The following is a 21,674-nucleotide window of genomic DNA, read 5'->3' as shown; positions in this document are numbered from 1 at the left end:
GAGAGCTCATACTCCAATTGGCCAACCAATACAGCTAATTGGAGTTCATTACAGCGACACACTTGTTTAATTTATACATTGTAGCACCTCCAAACTGCTACCAGGGGGTCTATACACATCTATTATAGTTTTAGATCCTTTACTGTTCCTCAGTTCCCCCCACGTGGTCTCTGCTGGATGCTTTCCCCACATTATATCCTCTCCCACCAATAAATTGATTCTATTTCTAATCAGTAAGGCTACTCACCCCTCCTAAACCTTATAAACTGGTATATTAAGTTCCTAGTCTTGACCGTCCCGCATCCATGTCTCAGTAGCGGCCCCTTTATCATAATTTCCAACTTGAATTTGTACTTGCAGCTCATTTAATTTATTTTGAGTACAGATTATGATTGTGACTTCTTGACAATCGATCATACCTCAAGTGTGATTTCACCAAAAATGTTCGAGTGCACCCTTAAATTTTTAAATTTTTTTTTCAGACCTTGGAGGGGCTCTTCAGTTCTCTTTCTGCTTGTATGTGGGAAATGCCACTTGCTTTAAGCAAAAAGGCAAAAGAAGCGGACAAAGCAAATGAGGTACTGAAGGAAGAAACTAGTTCTGAATCCTATCAGAACAGGCATTGTTTTATATGTATGCACACAATAGAACAACTGTTTATATTTATATCGTACCTTTAACGTAACAAAATGTCCTAAGGCAGATTGCAGGAGCATTTAAGAAGTTACAACATAAAACCTGACCATTTGATCCAATCAATTAACCTATTGGAAAAGGGTGAACAGACCATCTTTCTCTCCTTTTGGAAAGAGAAGGCTAAGAGATTGCCTTAATGAAAGATTTAAACATTATGGAAGATTTTGGGAAGAGCAGGCAAAGAATGTAGGGTAGCAAAAAATTAGACACCATCAGTATAAGATGGTCACCAAAAAAAATGAAATAGGGAATTCGGAAGAAACTTATTTTACCAATGAGTGGAGAGAATGGGGAACTCGCTACCACAGGGAGTGGGTGAAGTGTATATATAAATGCATGTAAAGGGAGATGAGATAAATATATGAAGGACAAAGGTTTACAAGGTTATGCTGATGGTTAAATGAAGTAAGGCGGGAAAGAGCTCCATTGGAGCATAACGGTGGCCGGAATGAACTGGTTTGGCCAAATGGCCTGTTTCTATGTTGTATTTTGTGACACAGTCACAATCACTTCCAGGGCGAATGTTTGAGGCAGAAACCATAGCAATGTTCAAGATTAGATTGGGTAGGTGGAAGAAAAAAGGGAATAAAGGGATATAGGTAGAGGCCAATTAAATATGGTTTGGAATAGTTGCTTGGACTGAAGATTGGTTTTAATGTGGGGAGCTGGGATTGTTGTGGGAGGGAGGGGGCTGGGTGGCTGCAGGTCCAGAGAAGCGGGGGAGAGAGGAATGACCGTGTTCCGAGGGTGCAGGGCAGGGAGTGGAGTAGGGAGCAGGGCCAGTGAAAGATTTGAGCCCTGATGGCTGCTCATCTCCAACATTAGTTAATGTTTTTAATGGTTTAGGATTTGGAGTCTAATTTATCAAATGTTTTCCATTTATTCATTACCATTATTGCTGCTTTTTCACCTCAGCTCCTCACATTCAAGTGGAGAAGTCTAATTCGGGATGTACGGCTCCTCCTTGTTTATTCCCTGTCTATTCCCTTATTTCCCCTTTTGTTCTTGCCGTTACATTTTGATCCATGGATGATTTATGGGCATGTGTCTTCAAGGCAGCCTGCCACTTTAATTCACGCAGAAGGAATCCGAGGCCTGTGCCTTTGATTCAAACAGGTTCCAGAAGGCTGTGCTGATTTAGACTTGTGATTTCCGACTGGCCGGCATCAGTGATGACTTGGTTTGATTGATTTTGCTGATGGGCAATGAATTGGCCCAAAAGGCTGTGTTGTGCTTGGTAACGGGTGTTGATTGGACATTATCCCAGTGGAAGGTTTTCAGAGCCATGAGGTTACATTTTGGTTTCACTTTTGATTCTGCAGCCTAGATGGAGGGATTTAACTAATTCTCTCCAGAAAAGATCTAACTAAACCTCTACAGAAGGCTGGATGTTCTCTTGAGACTCCAAAGGCCTGAAATGAGGCCACAAGCTGAAGGCAAGGTTTCATGTGAAATAAAGTGACTACACAGAAATATATAGGTCTGAAGGTGAACCTTGTGCTGAAGGCCCAGTTTGATAGGAACCATAGTGCCGTTCCAGCAAGCCCAATGCCTGTGAGTACTGCATTTGTTTTCTAAACCACCAGGCCCCTGGATGAATGACTCTGCAAAGCAACCATTCCCAACCAGCATGCTGTGAGGAAAGCGTGCTGAAGAACCACCATTTGAAGCAAAGACCATCATCCTTATTACTTTTACCCCTTTCCATCCCTCTCTGTTTGTCTGTCTTGTGTGTGTGGGTAGAAGATGGGACAGTTAAAAGGGGGGCGGAGAGTAGGTATTAGCTTGTTATCCAGTTGTATTTACTGCATATTTCATGATAGTTCATGGTATGAATAAACAGTAATTGTGTTTCAACTTATAAACTTGGTGACTGTTATTATTGGCCAGCAAGGGCCAAAGACTTTTGGAATTTTTATAAGAATTATTGGTTAATTCACTTGTGTTGTGACTCCGGGGCACATGAAACTGGAATTTACCGCGCACTTGCTCTGGGTGGTGTAACGGGGTGGGTAGGTGAATTGGGGGTTGGGAGGGAGAGAGTGAATGGATGCAGGGTAGGGATGGGAGGGTGGGCATGAGTGCATGTACAGTAAACACCATTGGCATGTCATTCGTGGGCCCGACCCAGTATTCTCTGGGGCCCCCGCGATGCTCTGCCTCCGATGGGCCGAGTTCCCGATGGTGCGGTTCATTTGTGTTTTTCAAAATCGTGAAACCGGTGTCATGGTTGCAGAGGAAGAGAGAGGGAGTAAGGAAAGTGACCAACAGCGCCGTAGTTTGCTGACAGTTGTGCCGCAGGCCGGGGAGGGGCTTCTGCCAGGACCGGGCGGGGTGCTCAGGAGGTGGGCTGTGGGATCGGGGTGGATGAGCCGGCAAGGCAGCAATGCAGCTATACAAGCCACTAACAGCCCATTGTGAACACGGGTCATTTGGTGCTTTATTAATATAAATTCATTCATGGGATATGAGGAGCTCTGACAAGTCTGTGGTGGAAAACAGTTTGTGTAACACTGCCATGCTTTGTATTTAGATTTTCCAGCAAGGTCATGTTCTGTTGTTAGTATAGACTTCATCCACTAAAATGCCAAGATCACTTCGCTGATTTTATACAAATACATTGATCCATGGTCTTGATGGTAATGGAGGTAAATAAAGGCAGAATTGTATGCTTCCTCCAGGGAAATTGGAGGGAAGGGCAGAGCGGAGGAGCACAGGAAGTGGCGGCGGGAGCATGAAGTTGCATGGGTAGATTTCCCAGGGATCCCACCCACCCCAACTCAACCCAGATGCAGTTTCACGGTGCAGGGAGGGGCCATGTCCTCTCTCCTATTAAAGGGCCTTTTCCTGCCCAGCCTCAATGGTCAGGGCAGGATGAGAAACTGAAAAATAAACCATTCTCCATCTCGGACGGGAATGTGGTACCTCCTTTCTCTGTAATCATAGCCAGAGATTCAGCTGCAATTACTTCATTGCCACTCTCACACTCTGGTGTCCCTAAGGACTTATTTTGTCCTCTACCTCTGCCATTACGCATCTACATGCTACCCCTCAAAGACATCATTAAAAACAGTGTCGATTTTGATGTAACCTGACTACACCCAGTTATATCTCACACCCACCTACCTCCACCACTTTCTTGAACTTGTCAGATTGATTAACCAACATCCTGAACTGAATGAGCAGAATTTTCTCCAATTATGTATTGGGGGGTATGAAAACCATTGAGTTTGGTGTCCAGTACAATCTCCCTTGCCTAGCATCAACTTTATTCATCACTTGGCAACTGCTACTGGTTGTAATCTTGGCTTCACATTTGACACCAGTGTGAGCCCTTAACATATCTGTACTAGCACTAAAACCGAATATTCCCACCTCCGCAACTTTGCCTGACTCTGCCCACCTCAGCAACTCATGTTGCCTCTACACCTTAACTATTTAAATGAAATCATGGTCACCCTCCAATGTTATCATAGAGTCCCTACAGTGCAGAAGGAAGCCATCCAGCCCATCAAGCCTGCACCGACATTCCGAAAGCGCACCCTATCGAGGCCTAATCCCTGGCCCTATCCCGTGACTTCACCAAACTTTTAGACACTAAGGGCAATTTAGAATGGCCAATCCACCTAACCCGCACATCTTTGGACTGTGGCACAGGAAACCGGTGAACCTGAAGGAGACCCTACGCAGACATGGGGAAAACGTACAAACTCCACACAGACATTTGCCCGAGGTTTGAATCGAACCCGGGTCCCTCGCGCCCTGAGGCATCAGTGCAACAAGTAACCTCCATCCTCCATAAACTCTGCTCATCAAGGGCAGCACAGTGGCGCAGTGGTTAGCACTGCTGCCTCACAGCGCCAAAGTCCCAGGTTCGATCCCGGTTTGCATGGAGTTTACACATCCTCCCTGTGTTTGCGTGGGTTTCGCCCCACAACCCAAACGATGTACACGGTAGGTGGATTGGCCATGCTAAATTGCCCCTTAATTGGAAAAATAAATTGGGTACTCTAAATTTATACAAAATAAAACTCTGCTGATCTAAATCTCTGCAGTCTGTATCATGGAATCATAGAATTTACAGTGCAGGAGGAGGCCATTCAGCCCATAAAGTCTGCACCAGTCCTTGGAAAGTGCACCCTACCTAAGCCCATACATCCACCCTGTCTCCACACCACCACCCTATCCCCGTAACCCCACCTAACCTTCTTTGGGCTGTGGGAGGAAAATGGAGCACCCGGAGGAAACCCACGCAAACAAGGGTAGAATGTGCAGACTCCACACAGACAGTAACACTAGCCGGGAATCGAACCTGGAACTGTGAAACAACTGTGCTGACCACTATGCTACCATGCTTCCCCAAACTTGCACTAAGTTTGGTTCACCCGTTTGGCAAGATTTGATTCCAATTCTATCTTTAAGTTTGCGGATGATACGACTGGTGGGTCGTATCAAACAACGATGAGTCAGACTACAGATGGGAGATAGATCACCTGGCTGCATCACAGTTTGGATGGCAACTGCTCGGCCCATCATCACAAGAAACTGCAGTGCGGTGAAGTCAGCTCAACGCATTACACAAGTTTGCCTCCCTCCCATTGATTCTGTCTATACCACCCGCTGCTTCAGGAAGGCAGACAGCATTGTTAGAGACCCCTTGCACCCAGGCTTTGCCCTCTTCCAGAACCTTCCATCAGGCAGAAGATACAGAAGTCTGAAGACTCGTACATCCAGACTTAGGAACAGCTTCTTCCCCACAGTTACCAGACTCCTCAGCGACTCTCCCTCAGACTGATCTATCCCCTATAAGACACTATTCTCGACGCTCTATGCTGGTCTTGCTTATGTCATGTTTGCGTTGTTATTTTGCCCTTGTTCCATACTGTAACTAATTACTTATTTGTCGGTGTACTGGCATTCACTGTAACTATCCACATTTTTGTTTGTCTACTGTGTACGTTTCTTTGGCCGCAGAAAAATATTTTACACTGTACCTTGCTACATGTGAGAATAAATAAATAAAATAAAATCATTACTCCTATCCTTGCCGACTTTAATTTTAAAATTATCATCCTTTTTGCCAAATCCTTGAGTGGCCTCACCCCTTCCTATCTCTATAATCTCCTCAAATTCCACAGCCCTCGCAGATAGCACTCCACCATTGGTGATCATGTCTTCAGCAGCCAACATCCTAAAACTCTGGAGTTTCCTCCCTAAAACTCTCCGCTTCTATACTCACATGCCTCCTCTAAAGCTCTCCTAAACCACTTTAATTAAGTTTTCAGTCATCTACCTTAATATCTGCTTATGTGGCTTTGTGTCATATTATGCACTTTAATTACGTTTTTAGTCATCTGTCTTAATATCTGCTTACGTGGCTTAGTGTCAAATTTTGCTTTGTAATGCTCCTGTGAAATACTTGGAGCATTTTAATGTTAAAAGATATACATACATACAATTCTAAGCAAATTTATTTGAATTTTCACTTTTTATTTTATTACATATGCACCAGTTTACTATCGGCGTAAGTCACCTTACGTTTTTCTGCAGTCATAATTTAGGCAATTGAAGTAGTTCTTTAAGCAGAAGATATCCAGAACATATCAAGAAGTGATTCTCCAATTATAAAGATTTAACCATACTAGATACTTTTTACTTTAATAGTTCTGAATGTGAACTTTGCTGAGTGTACACTTTTATTCTTGTTTCAGACAGACAATAAAGAGGATGACAGCATACCCATTAAAGAGTTTTCATTTGATCCAGATAAAATGGTTTGCTGTGTTATGGAATCTGGAAATGTTTTATCTCATGGTGCAGGGGGCAAAGGATATGGCTTAGCAACAACTGCCATAACATCTGGCTGCTTTCAATGGAAGGCAAGTATGCTATTTTAAACACCGCAGAAATAATAGATCGTAAACAGTCCAAAGTCTAATTTTCAGTTGTACCTGTATAATTAACATTGAAATAAAAGGAAAACATTGCAGATCCTGGAAATCTGGAAACAGAAAATACTGTGGTTAGCACTGCTGCCTTACAGTGCCAGGGACCCAGGTTCAGTTCTGGCCTTGGGTAACAGGCTGTGTGGAGTTTGCTATGTCTGTGTGGGATTCCTTCAGGTACTCCGGTTTCCTCCCACGGTCCAAAGATGTGCAGGTTAGATGAATTGGCCATGCTAAATTGCTTTATAGCATCCAAAGATGTGCAGGTTCGGTGGATTGGCCACAATCAATGCGCAGGGTTATGGGGATAGGGCGTGGGTGTGGGGCTAGTTAACGTGCTGTTTTTGGAGGGTTACTGCAGACTCAATGGGCCAAATGGCTGCCTTTTTCACTGTCAGTATTCTATGGATCCGACAGCATCTGGAAAAGGAAAAACAGAGTTAATGTTTCAAGTCATGTTATTAAAAATTGTATTTGATTCAAAACATAACTCTCCACAGATGCTGCCATACCATTAACAATGAACTTTATTGATATGTTTTCCTGAAATACTTCCATCTTTTTGAAGAATAGTTACACCCAATCTAATAGTACAATTCCCAAAATGAGGTAATTGCCTAATACAGTTCTAAATCTCTCGATGTCAATTTTTAAAAAAATCAAATAAGTCATTTTCAGTACTTTTAAGATATGATCCAGTAGCAATAAAGGATTAGTACATTTATGATTGCATTAGCTGCATAGTGTCTGCAAGTTTACATATTTAACCGCTAGCTTTTACTCTTCAGACAATAAATAAAGCATATGCTAGGATATGCTTTCTGTCCGCAAACGAGGGAAACACTCATTCTTTTTGTAAAATGCAAGATCACCTCTATCCATTCCTTATTATAGGCAAAACCTGTAGTCACTATCAATTACAAGCTGAGAGGTAAATGTATATTACTTTTGTCAAATTGACATTAACTTTATTGATGACACCGACCCTGGTTATACCTGGAAAGAATGACCAGGATCCCTTCACTTTGTGTGAAAGGATCAGTTCGTGCACCACAAATATAGTGGTTAAAATTAGTTCAGTTGGTTAGACAACTGGTTCATGTAGAGCGAGGCCAGCAGCGTGGGTTCAATTCCTGTAACGGCTGAGGTAATTCATGAAGGCCCGTCTTGTCAAACTTGCCCCTTGGCTGAAGTGTGAGAATCATAGAATTTGCAGTGCAGAAGGAGATCATTCGGCCCATCGAGTCTGCACCGGCCCTTAGAAAGAGCACCCCACATAGGCCCACACCTCCACCCTAACCCAGCAACCCCACAACCTTTTTGGACATGAAGACAATTTAGCATGGCCAGTCCACCAAACAAGCACATCTTTGGACTATGGGAGGAAACCAGAGCACCCGGAAGAAACTCACACAAAGATGGTGAGAACGTACAAACTCTGCACAGACAGTGACCCAAGCTGGGAATCGAAGCTGGGACCCTGGAGCTGTGAAGCAACAGTGCAAACCACTGTGCTACCATGTTGCCCTGAGGGTTCAGATGTATGGAGAATTAGAAAATCAAAGTTAAAGGAGAAGATAGAAGTGCAGGTTAATGACGAGAACTTTAAACTAATTAAAAGAGCCAAGGGCTCAGGAGAGGTGAGTAAAGTTTCCAGACCACATAATAGAACAGAGTATAGAAGGTAGCAGGAATCTACCTTCAGGTAGAGCAAAAAAGGTGACAAATATGAGGAGAGGTGGTCAATGCAGGACTGAGGGTGTTATACCTAAATACACGCAGTATGAGGAACAAGGTAAATGAGCTTGTTGCGCACAATGAAATTAGCCAGTACGATGTTGTGGGCATCCTAGAGACATGGCTGCAAGGGGATCAGGGCTGGGATCTAAATATCCAAAGATACGAGTCCTATCGAAAGGACAGGCAGATGGGCAAAGGGGGTTGAGTTTCATTGTTAATAAGGAATGAAATTAAAACGATAACAAGATGCGATATGGGATCAGAAGGCTTCGAATCTGTGTGGGTAGAGTTGAGGAATCACAAAGTTAATAAGACCCTGATGGGAGTTATGTACAGGCCCCCTAGCAGTAGTCAGGATGTGGGACAGAAAATAAATCAGGAGATAGAAAAGGCATGTAAAAAGACAATATTATAATAATCATGGGGGACTTCAATATGTCGGTGTACTGGGAAAATCAAGTTGATAGTGGATCCCAAGAAAAGAAATATATGAAATGTCTAAGAGATATTTTGACATGTGACAGAGCCCACTAGGGTACAGGCAATTCTGGATTTAGTGATGTGTAATGAGGCAGACTTGCTAAGGGAACTTAAGGTGAAGGTAACCTTAGGGAGCAGTGACCACAATATGATAGCATTTACCCTGCAGTTTGAGAAGAAGAAGCTGGAATCAGATGTAACGGTATTACAATTAAATAAGGGTAACTACAAAGACATGAGGGAGGAGCTGGCCAGAGTTGATTGGAAGGGGAGCCTAGCAGAGTAGACAGTGGAACAGCCATGGCAGGAGGTTTTGGGGGTTATTCGGGAGGCAGAACAAAAATTCATTCCCAAGGAGGAGGAAACATGTAAAGGGGAGGACAAGGCATCCATGGCTGATGAGGGAAGTCGAGGACAGCATAAAAGCAAAAGAAAAAGCATACAATGTGACGAGGATTATTGGGAAGCCTTTAAAAGTGAGAAGAGGACAACTAAAAAGCAATAAGGGGCAGGAGAAGATGAAAAATGAGTATAAGTCATATAAGCAAAGAAAGGAAGAGTTTTTTTCAACATGTAAAAGGTAAGAGAAAGGCAACAACAGACATTGAACCACTCAAACGAGGCAGGAAAAGTAGACATAGGAAACAAAGAAATGGCAGAGGAACGGAATAGTTACTTTGCATCAGTCTTCACGGTGGAAGACACCAGTGGGATACTAGAACTCCAGGAGAATCAGGGGCCAGAGGCGAGTGTAGTGGCCACCATTAAGAAGAAGGTTCTGTGGAAACTGAAAGGTCTGAAGGTGGATAAATCACCTGGACCGTATGGACTAGAACATAGAACATACAATGCAGAAGGAGACCATTCGGCCCATCGAGTCTGCACCGATCCACTTAAGCCCTCACCTCAATCCTATCCCCTTACCTCAATAACCTCTCCTAACCTTTTTTGGATACAAAGGGAAATTTAACATGGCCAATCCACCTAACCTGCACGTCTTTGGACTGTGGGAGGAAACTGGAGCACCAGGAGGAAACCCATGCAGACACTGGGAGAACATGCAGACTCCGCACAGACAGTGACCCAGCAGGGAATCGAACCTGCGACCCTGGCGCTGTGAAGCCACAATGCTCACCACTATGCTACGGTGCTGCCCTTCCTAGGGACTACACCCTAGGTTTTTAAAGGAGATCGCTGAGGAGATTGTGGAGACATTGGTGGTGATCCTTTGGGAATGACTGAAGGCAGGGAGGGTCCCAGAGGACTGGAAATGGCTAATGTAACACCCCTGTTTAAGAAGGGAGGGAGGCAGAAGACGGGAAATTATGGACTGGTTAGCTCGACTTCGGTCATTGGTCAGATTTTAGCTCCTATTATTAAAGATAAGATTGTGGAGTACTTGGAAGTGCATGATAAAATAGGACTGAGTCAGTAAGGCTTCATCTTTCAACTAGAGGGAGGTGGAGCTGTGGAACTATTTGCTGCAGAAGGCTGTGGAGGCCAAATCCCTGAATGTCTTTAAGACAACCAAAGATAGATTCTTGATTAATAAGGGGATCAGGGGTTATGGGGAGAAGGCGGAAGAATGGGGATGAGAAAAATACCAGCCATGATTGAATGGGCCGAGCGGCCTAATTCTGCTCCTATGTCTCATAGTCTTATGGTGATGATCCTCAGGTTAATCATCACCAGTCAGCTCTGCCCCTCAAAAGGGAAAGCAGCCTATGGTCATCTGGGACTATGGTGACTTTACCTTTACTTAGTGGCGCAACTTCAAAATGTACCAATATGCTTTACAGTCAATGAAGTTGTTTTGAAGTGTTGTCACTGTTATAATGTAATAAACAGCGCAGCCAATACGAGGTGCAAGAGGATCAGAGCTAAAAAGAACTCGCCTCTTCCCGATCATGAAGTTGAAATGACAGAGTTAATTTGCCTGGCTCTTCCACCTTCCTGTTTTAAGGAAGAGATGTAACAATGAATGTGTGTAATACCAGTGACTATCTAATTAATCAGGTAAACAATTTTTAAAGTAAAATATAATTTTGTTTCAACGTTTTTGATTTAAAGCAGGTCATGACATTTCTTTTTGCCTCGGATGCTCTTGTTAAATTTTTTTTTTCTTATTAATTTGTGCAGTTTTACATAACCAGGGAGAATAAAGGGAATGAAGGTACATGTGTTGGAGTATCACGGTGGCCCATCAGAGATTTCAACCATCGTACAACATCAGATATGTGGCTCTACAGAGCTTATAGTGGGAATCTTTATCATAGTGGGGAGCAAGGTTGTATCCTACCCAGCTACACACAGGGAGACTGTATAACCTGTGTCTTGGATGTGGAAGCAAGAACAATCTCATTTGGAAAGAATGGTGAGGTAAGAAGATACTTTGACATTCAGTTATCGATTAATATGCAAGAAATATAGCGCATTTTTTGGTGCACTAATGCATCATTATGTGATTACATCATTACATTATTATGTAATAATTTATGCATTAGAATTTTGTTTGGGAGACAAAAATGAAATTATGCTATGTAATCGCTAAACTTTGGTTAAACTTCAGGTACTTTGTCGAAAGTTTGATACTGGAAGAATTATGTGAATTTTCATGTGAATTTTTTCTCACTGTAGCTTTTCTGTTGTAGTTTAATTGGACAGAAAGTAGTTTAAACATCAGTATTACATTCATCATCATGTTATTAATGGGCCAGATTTTGCGATTAACAGGAACCAGTTATTGCTTTTCCAGGGGCTTTACACTTGAAGTTCTTTTAACCAACTATCCAAAAAGCCTATCTTTTTTAGAGCATCTGACCAAACGGAGAACGTAACTGTTTCACTGTAAGCAATCAGATTGAAGAATTGTTCGTGCGCAGCACAGCCACTGAACCGGAAAGTGAGAAAATACTGTAAATACCTAGCAGGTCAGGTTGCAAATATGGAGAGAGAAACATAATTAAAGTTTAACGTCAATGACCATTAATTAGAACTGGAAGAAATTAGAATTGTAATAGGTTCTTAAGTACGTGCAGCAGTCGCAGGGAAGGTCAAAGAAGAAAAAGGAAGAGTAAAAGGGATAAATTACACAAGGAATGATGGTACAACTCAAAAAGGATAATCAGTTAAACAAACGATGGGCCGAGGAAAGCTGTAAATGGGCCCATTCTCCAGCCCTGCCACAGACCTAATACTCTTCCCTACCAACCTGCCTCTTCCCTTCCTTTGTGACCTCTTCCAATCCCTTTCTCTGAAAGTGCATCCTAACCTAGGCCCAATCCCCCATCCTATCCCTGTAACCCCACCAAGGGAAAATTTAGCACATCCTATCCACCTAACTTGCCCATCTTTGGACTGTGGGAGGAAACCAGAGCATCTGGATGAAACCCACACAGACTAGCAGGATCAGTAAGTTTGCAGATGACATAAAGACTGACCGGGTGGTTAACAGTGAGGGTTGAGTGTCTTGGGTTAGAGGAAAATACAGACGGGATGGTCAAATGGACGGATAAGTGGCAGATGGAATTTAGCACTGAAAAGTGCGATGTGATACACTTTGGAAGGAGTAATTTATCAAGGAAGTGTACTATGAAAGTTCTGACACTGGGAATTTCTGAAGAACAAAGGGATTTTGGCTTGTTTGTTCATAGATCTCTGAAGGTAGAGGGGCAGGATAAATAGGGAGATGGAAAAGGCATCCTGGACACTCGCTTTTATCAATCGGGGCATAGATTATAAAAGCAGGGAAGTCATGATGAAGTTGTATAGAACTTTGGTGAGGCCACAGCTGGAGTGCTGTCTGCAATTCTAGGAAGGATGTAATTGCACTGGAGGGGGTGCATAGAAGATTCACCAGAATGTTGCCTGGGATGGAACATTTAAGTTATAAAGAGAGATTGTATAGGCTTGGGTTGTTTTCTCTGGAGCAGAGAAGACTGAGGGGTGACCTGATTGAAGGTGTACAAGATTATTAGGGGTATTGACAGGGTGGATAGGGAGCAGCTGTTCTCCTTGATTGAACGGTCAGTTGCGAGGGGACACAAACGAGGGGTAGGAGGTTCAGGGGGATTTGAGGAAGAACATTTTTACCCAGAGGGTGGTGACGGTCTGGAATGCATTGCCTGGGAAGGTGGTAGAGACGGGATACCTCACATCCTTTAAAGTACCTGGATGAGTACTTGGCATGCCATAACATTCAAGGCTGTGGGTCAAGTGCCAGCAAATGGGATTAGGTGGGCAGATCAAGGCCTTTCATGCATCTGTGCAGACTCAATGCGCCGAAGGGCCTCTTCTGCACTCTGGTATTCTGTGTGACACGCAAAGAATGTGCATACTCCAAGCAGAAGGTCGCCCGAGGTCAGAATTGAACCCCAATCCCTGGCACTGTTGAGGCAGCAATGCTTACCACTGTGCCACTATGCTGCCCCTATTAGAACTTACGAAGCATGTTTTAAAACATTCGTTCATGGGGTGTGGGTTAATGTGCAAGTTCAGTCGGCAGTTAAGGCAAATGTAATGTTAGCATTCATGTCAAGAGGGCTAGAATACAAGACCAGGGATGTACTTCTGAGGCTATATAAGGCCTTGTCGTATGAGGAACGTTTGAGGACTCTGGGTCTGTACTCGTTGGAGTTTAGAAGTATGAGAGGGGATCTTATTGAAACTTACAAGATACGGCCTGGATAGAGTGGACGTGGGGAGGATGTTTCCACTTGTAGGAAAAACTAGAACCAGAGGACACCATTTCAGACTAAAGGGACGATCCTTTAAAACAGAGATGAGGAGGAATTTCTTCAGCCAGAGGGTGGTGAATCTGTGGAACTCTTTAACACAGAAGGCTGTGGAGGCTAATTCACTGAGTCTTTAAGACAGAGATAGATCTGTTCTTGATTAATCAGGGATTACGGGGAGATGCAGGACAATGAGGATGAGAAAATATCAGCCATGATTGAATGGCGGAACAGACTCGATGGACCAAGTGGCCTAATTCCGCTCCTATGTCTTATCGTCTTATGGGTGTTGCCGGCTAGACCCGCACTTATTGATCATCCCAGATTCTCCTTGTAAAAGTGATGGTGAACTGCCTTCTAGATCCGCTGCAATCCATGTGGCATAGGTCCATCCACAGTGATGTTAGAATTTTGGTCCTGCGACAGTGAAGGAACAGCAATATATTTTCAAGGCAGGCTGGTGAGTGGCTTGGAGGGGAACTTCTCGATGGTGATGTTCCCATGTGTCTGCAACCCTTGTCCTTCAAGATGGGCTTAGGAGATGCTATTGTGTTCCTGCAGTGCATCTAGTAGATGATGCACACTGCTGCCACAGTGTGTTGCTGGTGGAAAATGTTTGTGGATACGGTGCCAGTAAGTGGGCTGCTTTGTCCTGGATGGCATTGAGCTTCTCTAGTGTTGTTGAAGCTGTGCTCATCCAGACAAATGGAGATTATTCCATTACATTCTTGACTTGTGCCTTGTCGATGGTGAAAATGCTTTGGGGATTCAGGAGGTGAGTTACTCACTGCAGGATTCCTAGCCTCTGACCTACTCTTGCAGCCACAGTATTTATATGGCTAGTCCAGTTCACTTTCAGTTTTTGATAGTTTTTGGATGTTGATAGTGGGGGATTCAGCGGTGTTAATGCCATTGAATGTCAAGCGGTGATTCTCTTGTTGGAGATGGGTTATTGCCTGGCACTTGTCTGAATGTTACTTGTGACTTGTCAGCCCTGGGCTGGATATTTTCCAGGTCTTCCTTCTTTCAGTATTGTAGGAACTGCAAATAGTGCCAGACAATCATCAGTGAATATCCCCACTTCTGACCTTATGATGGAAGGTAGGTCAGTGATGAAGCAGTTGAAGGTGGTTGTGCCTCGGACATTGCCCTGAGGAACTCCTGCAGTAACGTCCTAGAATTGAAATAATTGAACCCCAACAATCATCTTCCTTAGTGTTCGGTATGACTCCAACCACCAGAGAGATTTCCCTCTGATTCCCACTGACTCCAGTTTTACGAGGGCTCTTTGTTGCTACATATGGTTAAATGCTGCCTTAATGCCAAGGGCAGTCTCTTTCATCCTGCCTCTGGAGTTCAGCTTATTTGTTCTATGTTTGAACCAAGGCTGTAATGAGGTCAGAATCTAAGTGACCCTGACAGAACTCAAGTTGAGTGTCTTGGGCGGGTCATTGCTAAGCAAGTGCTGCTTTATAGCATTGATGATGACCCCTTCCGTCACTTCACTAATGATCAAGAGTAGACTGATGGGTTGGATTTGTCCAGCTTTTTGTGTACAGGACATAACTTGCCGAGTTGCTGTACTGGAACAGCTTGGCGAGGATCTTGACAAGTTCTGGAGCACAAGTCTTCAGCACTATTGTCAGAGCCCATAACCTTTGGAGTATCCAATGCCTTGAGTCATTTTTTTGATATCACGTGGAGTGAATTTAATTGGCTGAAGATTGGCTTTAGTGATGCTGGGGACCTCCAGAAGAGGCCGAGATGGATCATCCACTGGCTGAAGATTGTTGAAAATACCTTCAGCGGGATTCTCCGTTTCTGTGATTAAGTGTTGACGCCAAGCAGAATTTGTGCACTTTCATGACAGCAACATTGACGCCACACCTGGACCGATTCCGCTACTGTTACGGAGCTAGCACCAGCGCCACGTGAAACACGATCGATTTTAATGTGAAATGGTGCCGAATCCGCAAGTTCCGCGATTGACACTCTATATGTGGCTGACAAGCTGCAGCCACATATACACACTTCACTCCCGATACACACCATACCAGCCAACAAGATGGAAGCAAGGAGAGCAGCTCCACACTTCACCGATGCCGAGCAGGAGACCGTCCTGGACATGGTGGAGGAGAGGTGGATAGCCCTGTATCCCATGCCAGCACCCACACCGGCCGCCATGGCCGGGTGCCCTAGCCACTGAGGCCACTAGCTGCCCACCCCTGGGCTACATGCGCAGACTGTCTAACAATGTTGTTTTCTGCTCTCTCCTGTTCTTTGTTGTGGCTGTGATAAAGATGCACACAGAACATCTAGCTCTTTAAAAGTAAGATAGTTTATTGACAAAATGAATAAGTGGGAAGATAACTAAAGAAACTATCAAACGATTAGTGAATTCTCCTGGACCTACTTCTAATGCGACTGCCCTCTGATACCAACTCTCGATCTCTGGAGTCACATGATGGATCTCTGTAGCCACCTGCTGGTCGGAGGTCGTATATCTTTTTTTTTAATAAACAATTTTATTGAGGTAGTTTTTGGCTTTATAAACAGTTACAGACATCATCAGAAAGAAAGCAAAAAAGGCAAAAGTGTGCAAACATCCACGTACTTTCAATACTTCCATCGTAACATATTGCACAAGCCCGCTCCCCTCCCACCGGTACTACGGAGGTCGTATATCTAACTATTTACATTACTATGCATATGCATATCACCACATCCCCCTTTCTTTGGAAATGTGAATATGTTAACAAATATAACTGTGCTATACCAAACATGATATGCATAACAATTTCAAACATGTAACATTCAAATCTAACTGTGCTTTACAAAACATGATATGCGTAACAATTTCAAATATGTCCCTTGTACACAGTTCATTACACGTTCAGTCTTTCAGGTTAACGACATCTTCTTGTTGGTCTCCTGAGCATTGTCCAAATTCGTGATCTTGTTTCGTTTTTCAAAAGATCTTATTCCTGTCTGGTCTTTGAGTCACCGACTCTTTCAGCCTTTTGAAATGATACTTCCTACTCCGTGTCTTCTCTTGTATATTGGCCTTATTGCCGATGCTCATGTCTTCACAGTCGCGGCTTCTACTCGACTGACAAACTGTGTCCGTGACTCTTTTCTTACCCTTCCTTCTTTTTTGAAGTATCAGCTCTTGCCTTCTCTTTCTCTTCTTAGCTTTAGTACCATCATCCGTGAAACTGGTACGGTCCGTACTCACATCTGCTTGTGCGCCTAGAGCATCATTCTTGCTCCTGGTCTCGGCCAAGCGATTCGCTGTTTCTGGATCCCTTGCTGTAATATAGGTTTCTGGATCTCCTGCTGTAAAAGTTGTTTCTGAAGCCTTTGCTGGATTGAGGAGTATTGGTTGATCTATGGTGCTTGCGCTCGAATGCTGTACCATATGCCCATCAACTGGTGCGGCATCTAATGTCGGCATACTTTTGGGCGCGTTTGAAGCCCCCCCTGACCCTGGCACATCTGGTGGGCAGCGGACAGAACGGGGCGGCACCACGCCACCCGGGATATCTGAGCAGCATCTGGGCCTATCCAGTCCTGGTCACCCCAGAAGATGCCGGCAACATGGTCACAGGGCAGGAATTGCATTTGGCCGCATTAATTCCTGCTGTACCATCTGGGGAACCACCTAGATGTAACTTTGGGGCCCGTAAGGCCAAGAAGTTAGACACTAGTTACGTTGGCATGGGTGCAGGTCACAGGTTAGTTATGAAAAATGAAATGAAAATCGCTTATTGTCGCGAGTAGGCTTCAATTAAGTTACTGTGAAAAGCCCCTAGTCGACACATTCCGGCGCCTGTCCGGGGAGGCTGGTACGGGAATCGAACCGTGCTGCTGGCCTGCTTGGTCTGCTTTAAAAGCCAGCGATTTAGCCCAGTGTGCTAAACCAGCCCCTCTCCAGTGGCAGGAGTGGGCAGATAGAGAATCTTTGGTAGTTCGTGTATCAAAGACAAAATACAATTATATCTCTTAAACCTGGAACCTGCTAAAAAAAAACCTTATTTGTGCCTTCATTACCTCCAGACTCAACTATTCCAACTCCCTCTTGGCTGGTCGACTACATCCTCTGTAATCTTAAAGTGATTCGAACCTCTGATGCCCGTGTCTTAACTTGCATAAAGTGTAATTTCCCCCATCACCCCTGTGCCCACTGACCTATGTTATAGGGGCTAAGGCACAAATCTGTATATATTCGTTCACATTAAACACTTATTGCCACGATTACAACCTGCCTCGGTGCTCGGTCTGATGGGTGTGAGAGATGGGCTGGCAGGATTTCTGATGGTGGGAGGGGATGGGGGAATGGGTGGATCCCGTGGGTGGCCTGGGCTCCACCCCCCCCGGACTATCTCCACCACCACCACCCCAGGGATTTGATGCGTCTGTGATGGAATGGCCAGCTCGCGTGCAGGGACCTCCCATTGGACGGTGGAAACTGCAATCGTGGGCAGGAGTCTGACTTTGTCAAATGATGTGAAGCACTGGAGCTCATTGCAGAGCTGGTTGTCATCATCGTCCATCCCATGGAGCAGACCCGCTGTTCCAGCCAACCCAAGGCCTACACCCGTAGTACGACAGGTATGTTTCACGGAGGGAGTTGCGGTGGGGGGGAGGTGGATGGTGGGGTGTGGTTTCAGTGCCCATGGTCAGTCCCCCCACCCTAGTCGTTGAACCTGTAGGCGATCAGAGCGTCCCGTGCACGTTGGCCCTGACGCACATGTCATGCGGTCTCCTGTGCCTGCCTGGACCCTATATCCGCCCATCCTCCCCCTCCCCCGCACCCTCCTCGTCGGACGAGGCCTGGCATTCCTCTTTCAGCACATCGCCCCTTTGCTGCACAATATTGTGGAGGTCGCAGCAGGCTGCTACGATGCGGGCGACTGTCTCAGCATCATACTGGAGGGCTCCTCCAGAATGGCCCAGGCACCCCTGAACTGCATCTTCAGGGTGCTGAAGCACCGCTCGATCACGCTCCTGGTCGCTGCATAGGCTTCATTGTAGTGGATCTCCGTGTCGATCTGTAACCTCTGTATAGGTGTCATCAGCCAAGACCGCAGTGGATAACCCCTGTCACCCAGGTGCCAGCCTCCCAATCCGGGGGGCATCTCGACCATGTCAGGAATCGTTGAATCCTGAGAGGACAGATTAGATAGGTTGGGATGATTTTCCTTGGAACAAAGAAGGCTGAGGGGTGACTTGATTGTGATGTACAAAATTGAGGGGAAGAGATAGCGTGGACATGATAAAATTGTTTCCCTTGGTGGAGAATTCTAGAACCAGGAGACAAAGATTCAAAGTAAGTGAAAGGTACTGAGGAAGAACCTTTTTGCACAGAAGGTAGTCGGATCCACCAGCAGGCCAGTTTTCGGGACGGTGATGTCTAGGGCATTGTCTGTAAGGTATGATTCAATGAGTGTGACTTGGTTAGGCGGTTGCTTGATTAGTCTATAACACAGTTCTCTCAATTTTGACACAAGCCCCTGATGTTAATGAGCAGGACTTTGCATGGTCAAGTTTGCCATTGTCGTTTCCTCTATCTCTGTCGATGCTGGGTTGTCTATCCCATTTTACTACTCATTGAATTTCTTGTGGCTTGCTAGGCCACTTCAGAGAGAATTTTAGAGTTAACCATGTTGCTGAGAGTCTGGAGTCACATGAAGACCAGACCAGGTAAGGATGGCAGATTTCCTTCACGAAAAGACTTTAGCGATTACAACAATCGACAATGGTTTCATGGTCATCATAGAACTTTGAATTCCAGACTTTTATTGAATTTAAGTTCCGTCATCTGCCAGGGGATTTGAACCCGGACTCCCAGAGCCGTCCCGTGCATCTCTGGATTAATAGTGCAGTGACAATACCTCAACACCACCACCTCCCCAAATTAAAGGGTACTTTTCCTGTTAAAAGGATACTTTGATTCAGAAGGGGCAAGCTCTAATATTTTCTGACACAGTGACTGAATATCTATCATGTAAGCATAGCAACTTTATGCTGTTCCATGGATGGAGCTCAGCTTGTAGAGAAGCAGGACAACAACTTTCAGAATTCTGCATTTAACTGTTTAGGTGTGGTCACTGGACTGTTCAGTTTATGCTTTAAAATGCTGAGTGCTGTTAGGCTCACTATCACTATAGGCAGCACGGTAGCACAAGTGGCTAGCACTCTGCGGCTTCACAACACCAGTGTCCCAGGTTCGATTCCCTGCTGGGTCACTGTCTGTGTGGAGTCTACACGTTCTCCCTGTGTTTGCATGGGTTTCCTCCGGGTGCTCCGGTTTCCTCCCACAGTCCAAAGAAAGTGCAGGTTAGGTGCATTGGCCATGTCCTTAGTGACCAAAAAGATTATGAGGAGTTATTGGGTTACGGGGATAGGGTGGAAGTGAGAGCTTAAGTGGGTCGGTGCAGTCTCGATGGGCCGAATGGCCTCCTTCTGGATTGTATGTTCTATGTATTTCTATCACAATATCCAGCCCAATATGCCTGTCATCAATTAGTGACTTCACCATGTTGAAAATCATCATTTCCTTGCAATGGATTACAAGAGCTGCATGTCTTTTTCAGGTCACAAATAAACTCGTAGTGAAATATTTAGGATTCTTTTTTCAAAATGTGTATTTTGTTTTTAATTGTGTGACACACACGCACACACATACACCTTGTTTCTCCGTTAACTGAAAGAATCAATTAGTAGGATCCGTAGATTTATTCATAACTTGTAATATTCTTATCTGATTGACAGTAGGGGCTGCACTTGAATGAGATATTGTTGTATCTGTCCAATTCAGATACTTCGACCAGCTCCTTAATCGAAGTTCACCCAGGTGTCTTTACTTTTGAGAAGAACAAAGTACGGACACCGATATAATGCAACACACTTTATTAACCCGTAAATTACCCACTATATATACAAAAAACACCCAGGATTCGACTATACTACCCACAAAGGTGATTTGGTATGCTGTCGATTTGATCCCTGAGTCCCTCTCGTTCCTCTTTGCGAAGGTGATTCTCACTCACTGTTGTTTGCTTCTTTCCTTCCTTCTAGTCTGGTCAAGGTCACCTCACACACTGAGTCTTTGCTTTGAGTCTTCCCTTCCTCGACGTCCGGAATGTCTATTTTTATCCCCTTGTCGCCACCTACCTTTTCCACCTGCCCTTGGCCTTGGGCCAATGGAGTTTTAGGAGGCAGGATCTCAGCGCCCAATGGTCTGGTTGATGACCTGTTGACAGGACACCTGAGCACGCCCTAAGAGGAGCGATGATTGCTTGATGGGTTATCAGGAACTGTGGACAACAGGCCATTGCATCTCAAGTAGGAGCGTGAATTGGACTAGAGTCGTAGAGAAGTTCCAAACAACAGGCTTTAATATGCTAGATGTGTGCCCGGCAGTGGTCGTACAGAGAAAGGGCGACTGCCAGCTGGTACGAGTTCTTATACCCCACCTTGTAGGCGGAGCTACCAACCTCTCAGCCAATCGGAGGGGAGTCACATGACTAGCCACAGCCAATTGACAGAGAGGCACATGACTTGCCTGGGCCAATGGGCAGCGAGTCTGCTGTACCAATGGCAGCTTGGTTCTAAGGTAATATGATCTCCCTAGTCATACTACCACAGAGCAATAATTACTTGATGGGTTATAGGGAACTGTGGACAATAGGCCATTGCATCTCAAGTAGGAGCGATAATTACTTGATAGGTTATCAGGGGCTGCTCCAGACATACCCCAGCAGCCTGTCTGAGTTCTGTTTATTCGGATATTCAGATTCTGCAGGCTTCTTGCTGGAGCGGTTTTAATTTAAATAGTTTTAATTTAAAATGCCCAATTCTGTAATTTAGGATATCCAATTTAATTGAACTTAAAACTAGGCCCTGATTATATTATGTTGTGCCTATCTTTCATCACCTTCCTCACAACCAGGATATACAAACATTCATACTACAGCTTCGCCTTCAACACCATAATCCCAGCCAAGCGCTCCACGATAGTCCTCCATACCAAGCCCGCAAAGCTCCTTGCTATACTCCCTATATTCACACAACTCAG

The 21,674-nt window shown here is 44.6% G+C and overlaps 1 protein-coding gene across 3 annotated transcripts in view; it reads left to right on the top strand.

Moving 5' to 3' along the window:
* Positions 1-21,674, top strand: part of LOC119962749 (probable E3 ubiquitin-protein ligase HERC1) — a 594,360-nt gene that overhangs the window by 250,718 nt on the left and 321,968 nt on the right. For all 3 annotated transcript variants that reach the window (XM_038790765.1, XM_038790766.1, XM_038790764.1), the window contains 3 exons: positions 483-578; positions 6,408-6,575; positions 11,001-11,240. In XM_038790765.1, coding sequence (XP_038646693.1) covers positions 483-578; positions 6,408-6,575; positions 11,001-11,240 — 504 coding nt within the window. The remainder of the gene's footprint in view (positions 1-482; positions 579-6,407; positions 6,576-11,000; positions 11,241-21,674) is intronic.

The sequence above is a fragment of the Scyliorhinus canicula genome, chromosome 3, assembly GCF_902713615.1.
Source record: "Scyliorhinus canicula chromosome 3, sScyCan1.1, whole genome shotgun sequence".
Taxonomy (NCBI): domain Eukaryota; kingdom Metazoa; phylum Chordata; class Chondrichthyes; order Carcharhiniformes; family Scyliorhinidae; genus Scyliorhinus; species Scyliorhinus canicula.
This window is presented reverse-complemented; position numbering and strand designations above follow the sequence as displayed.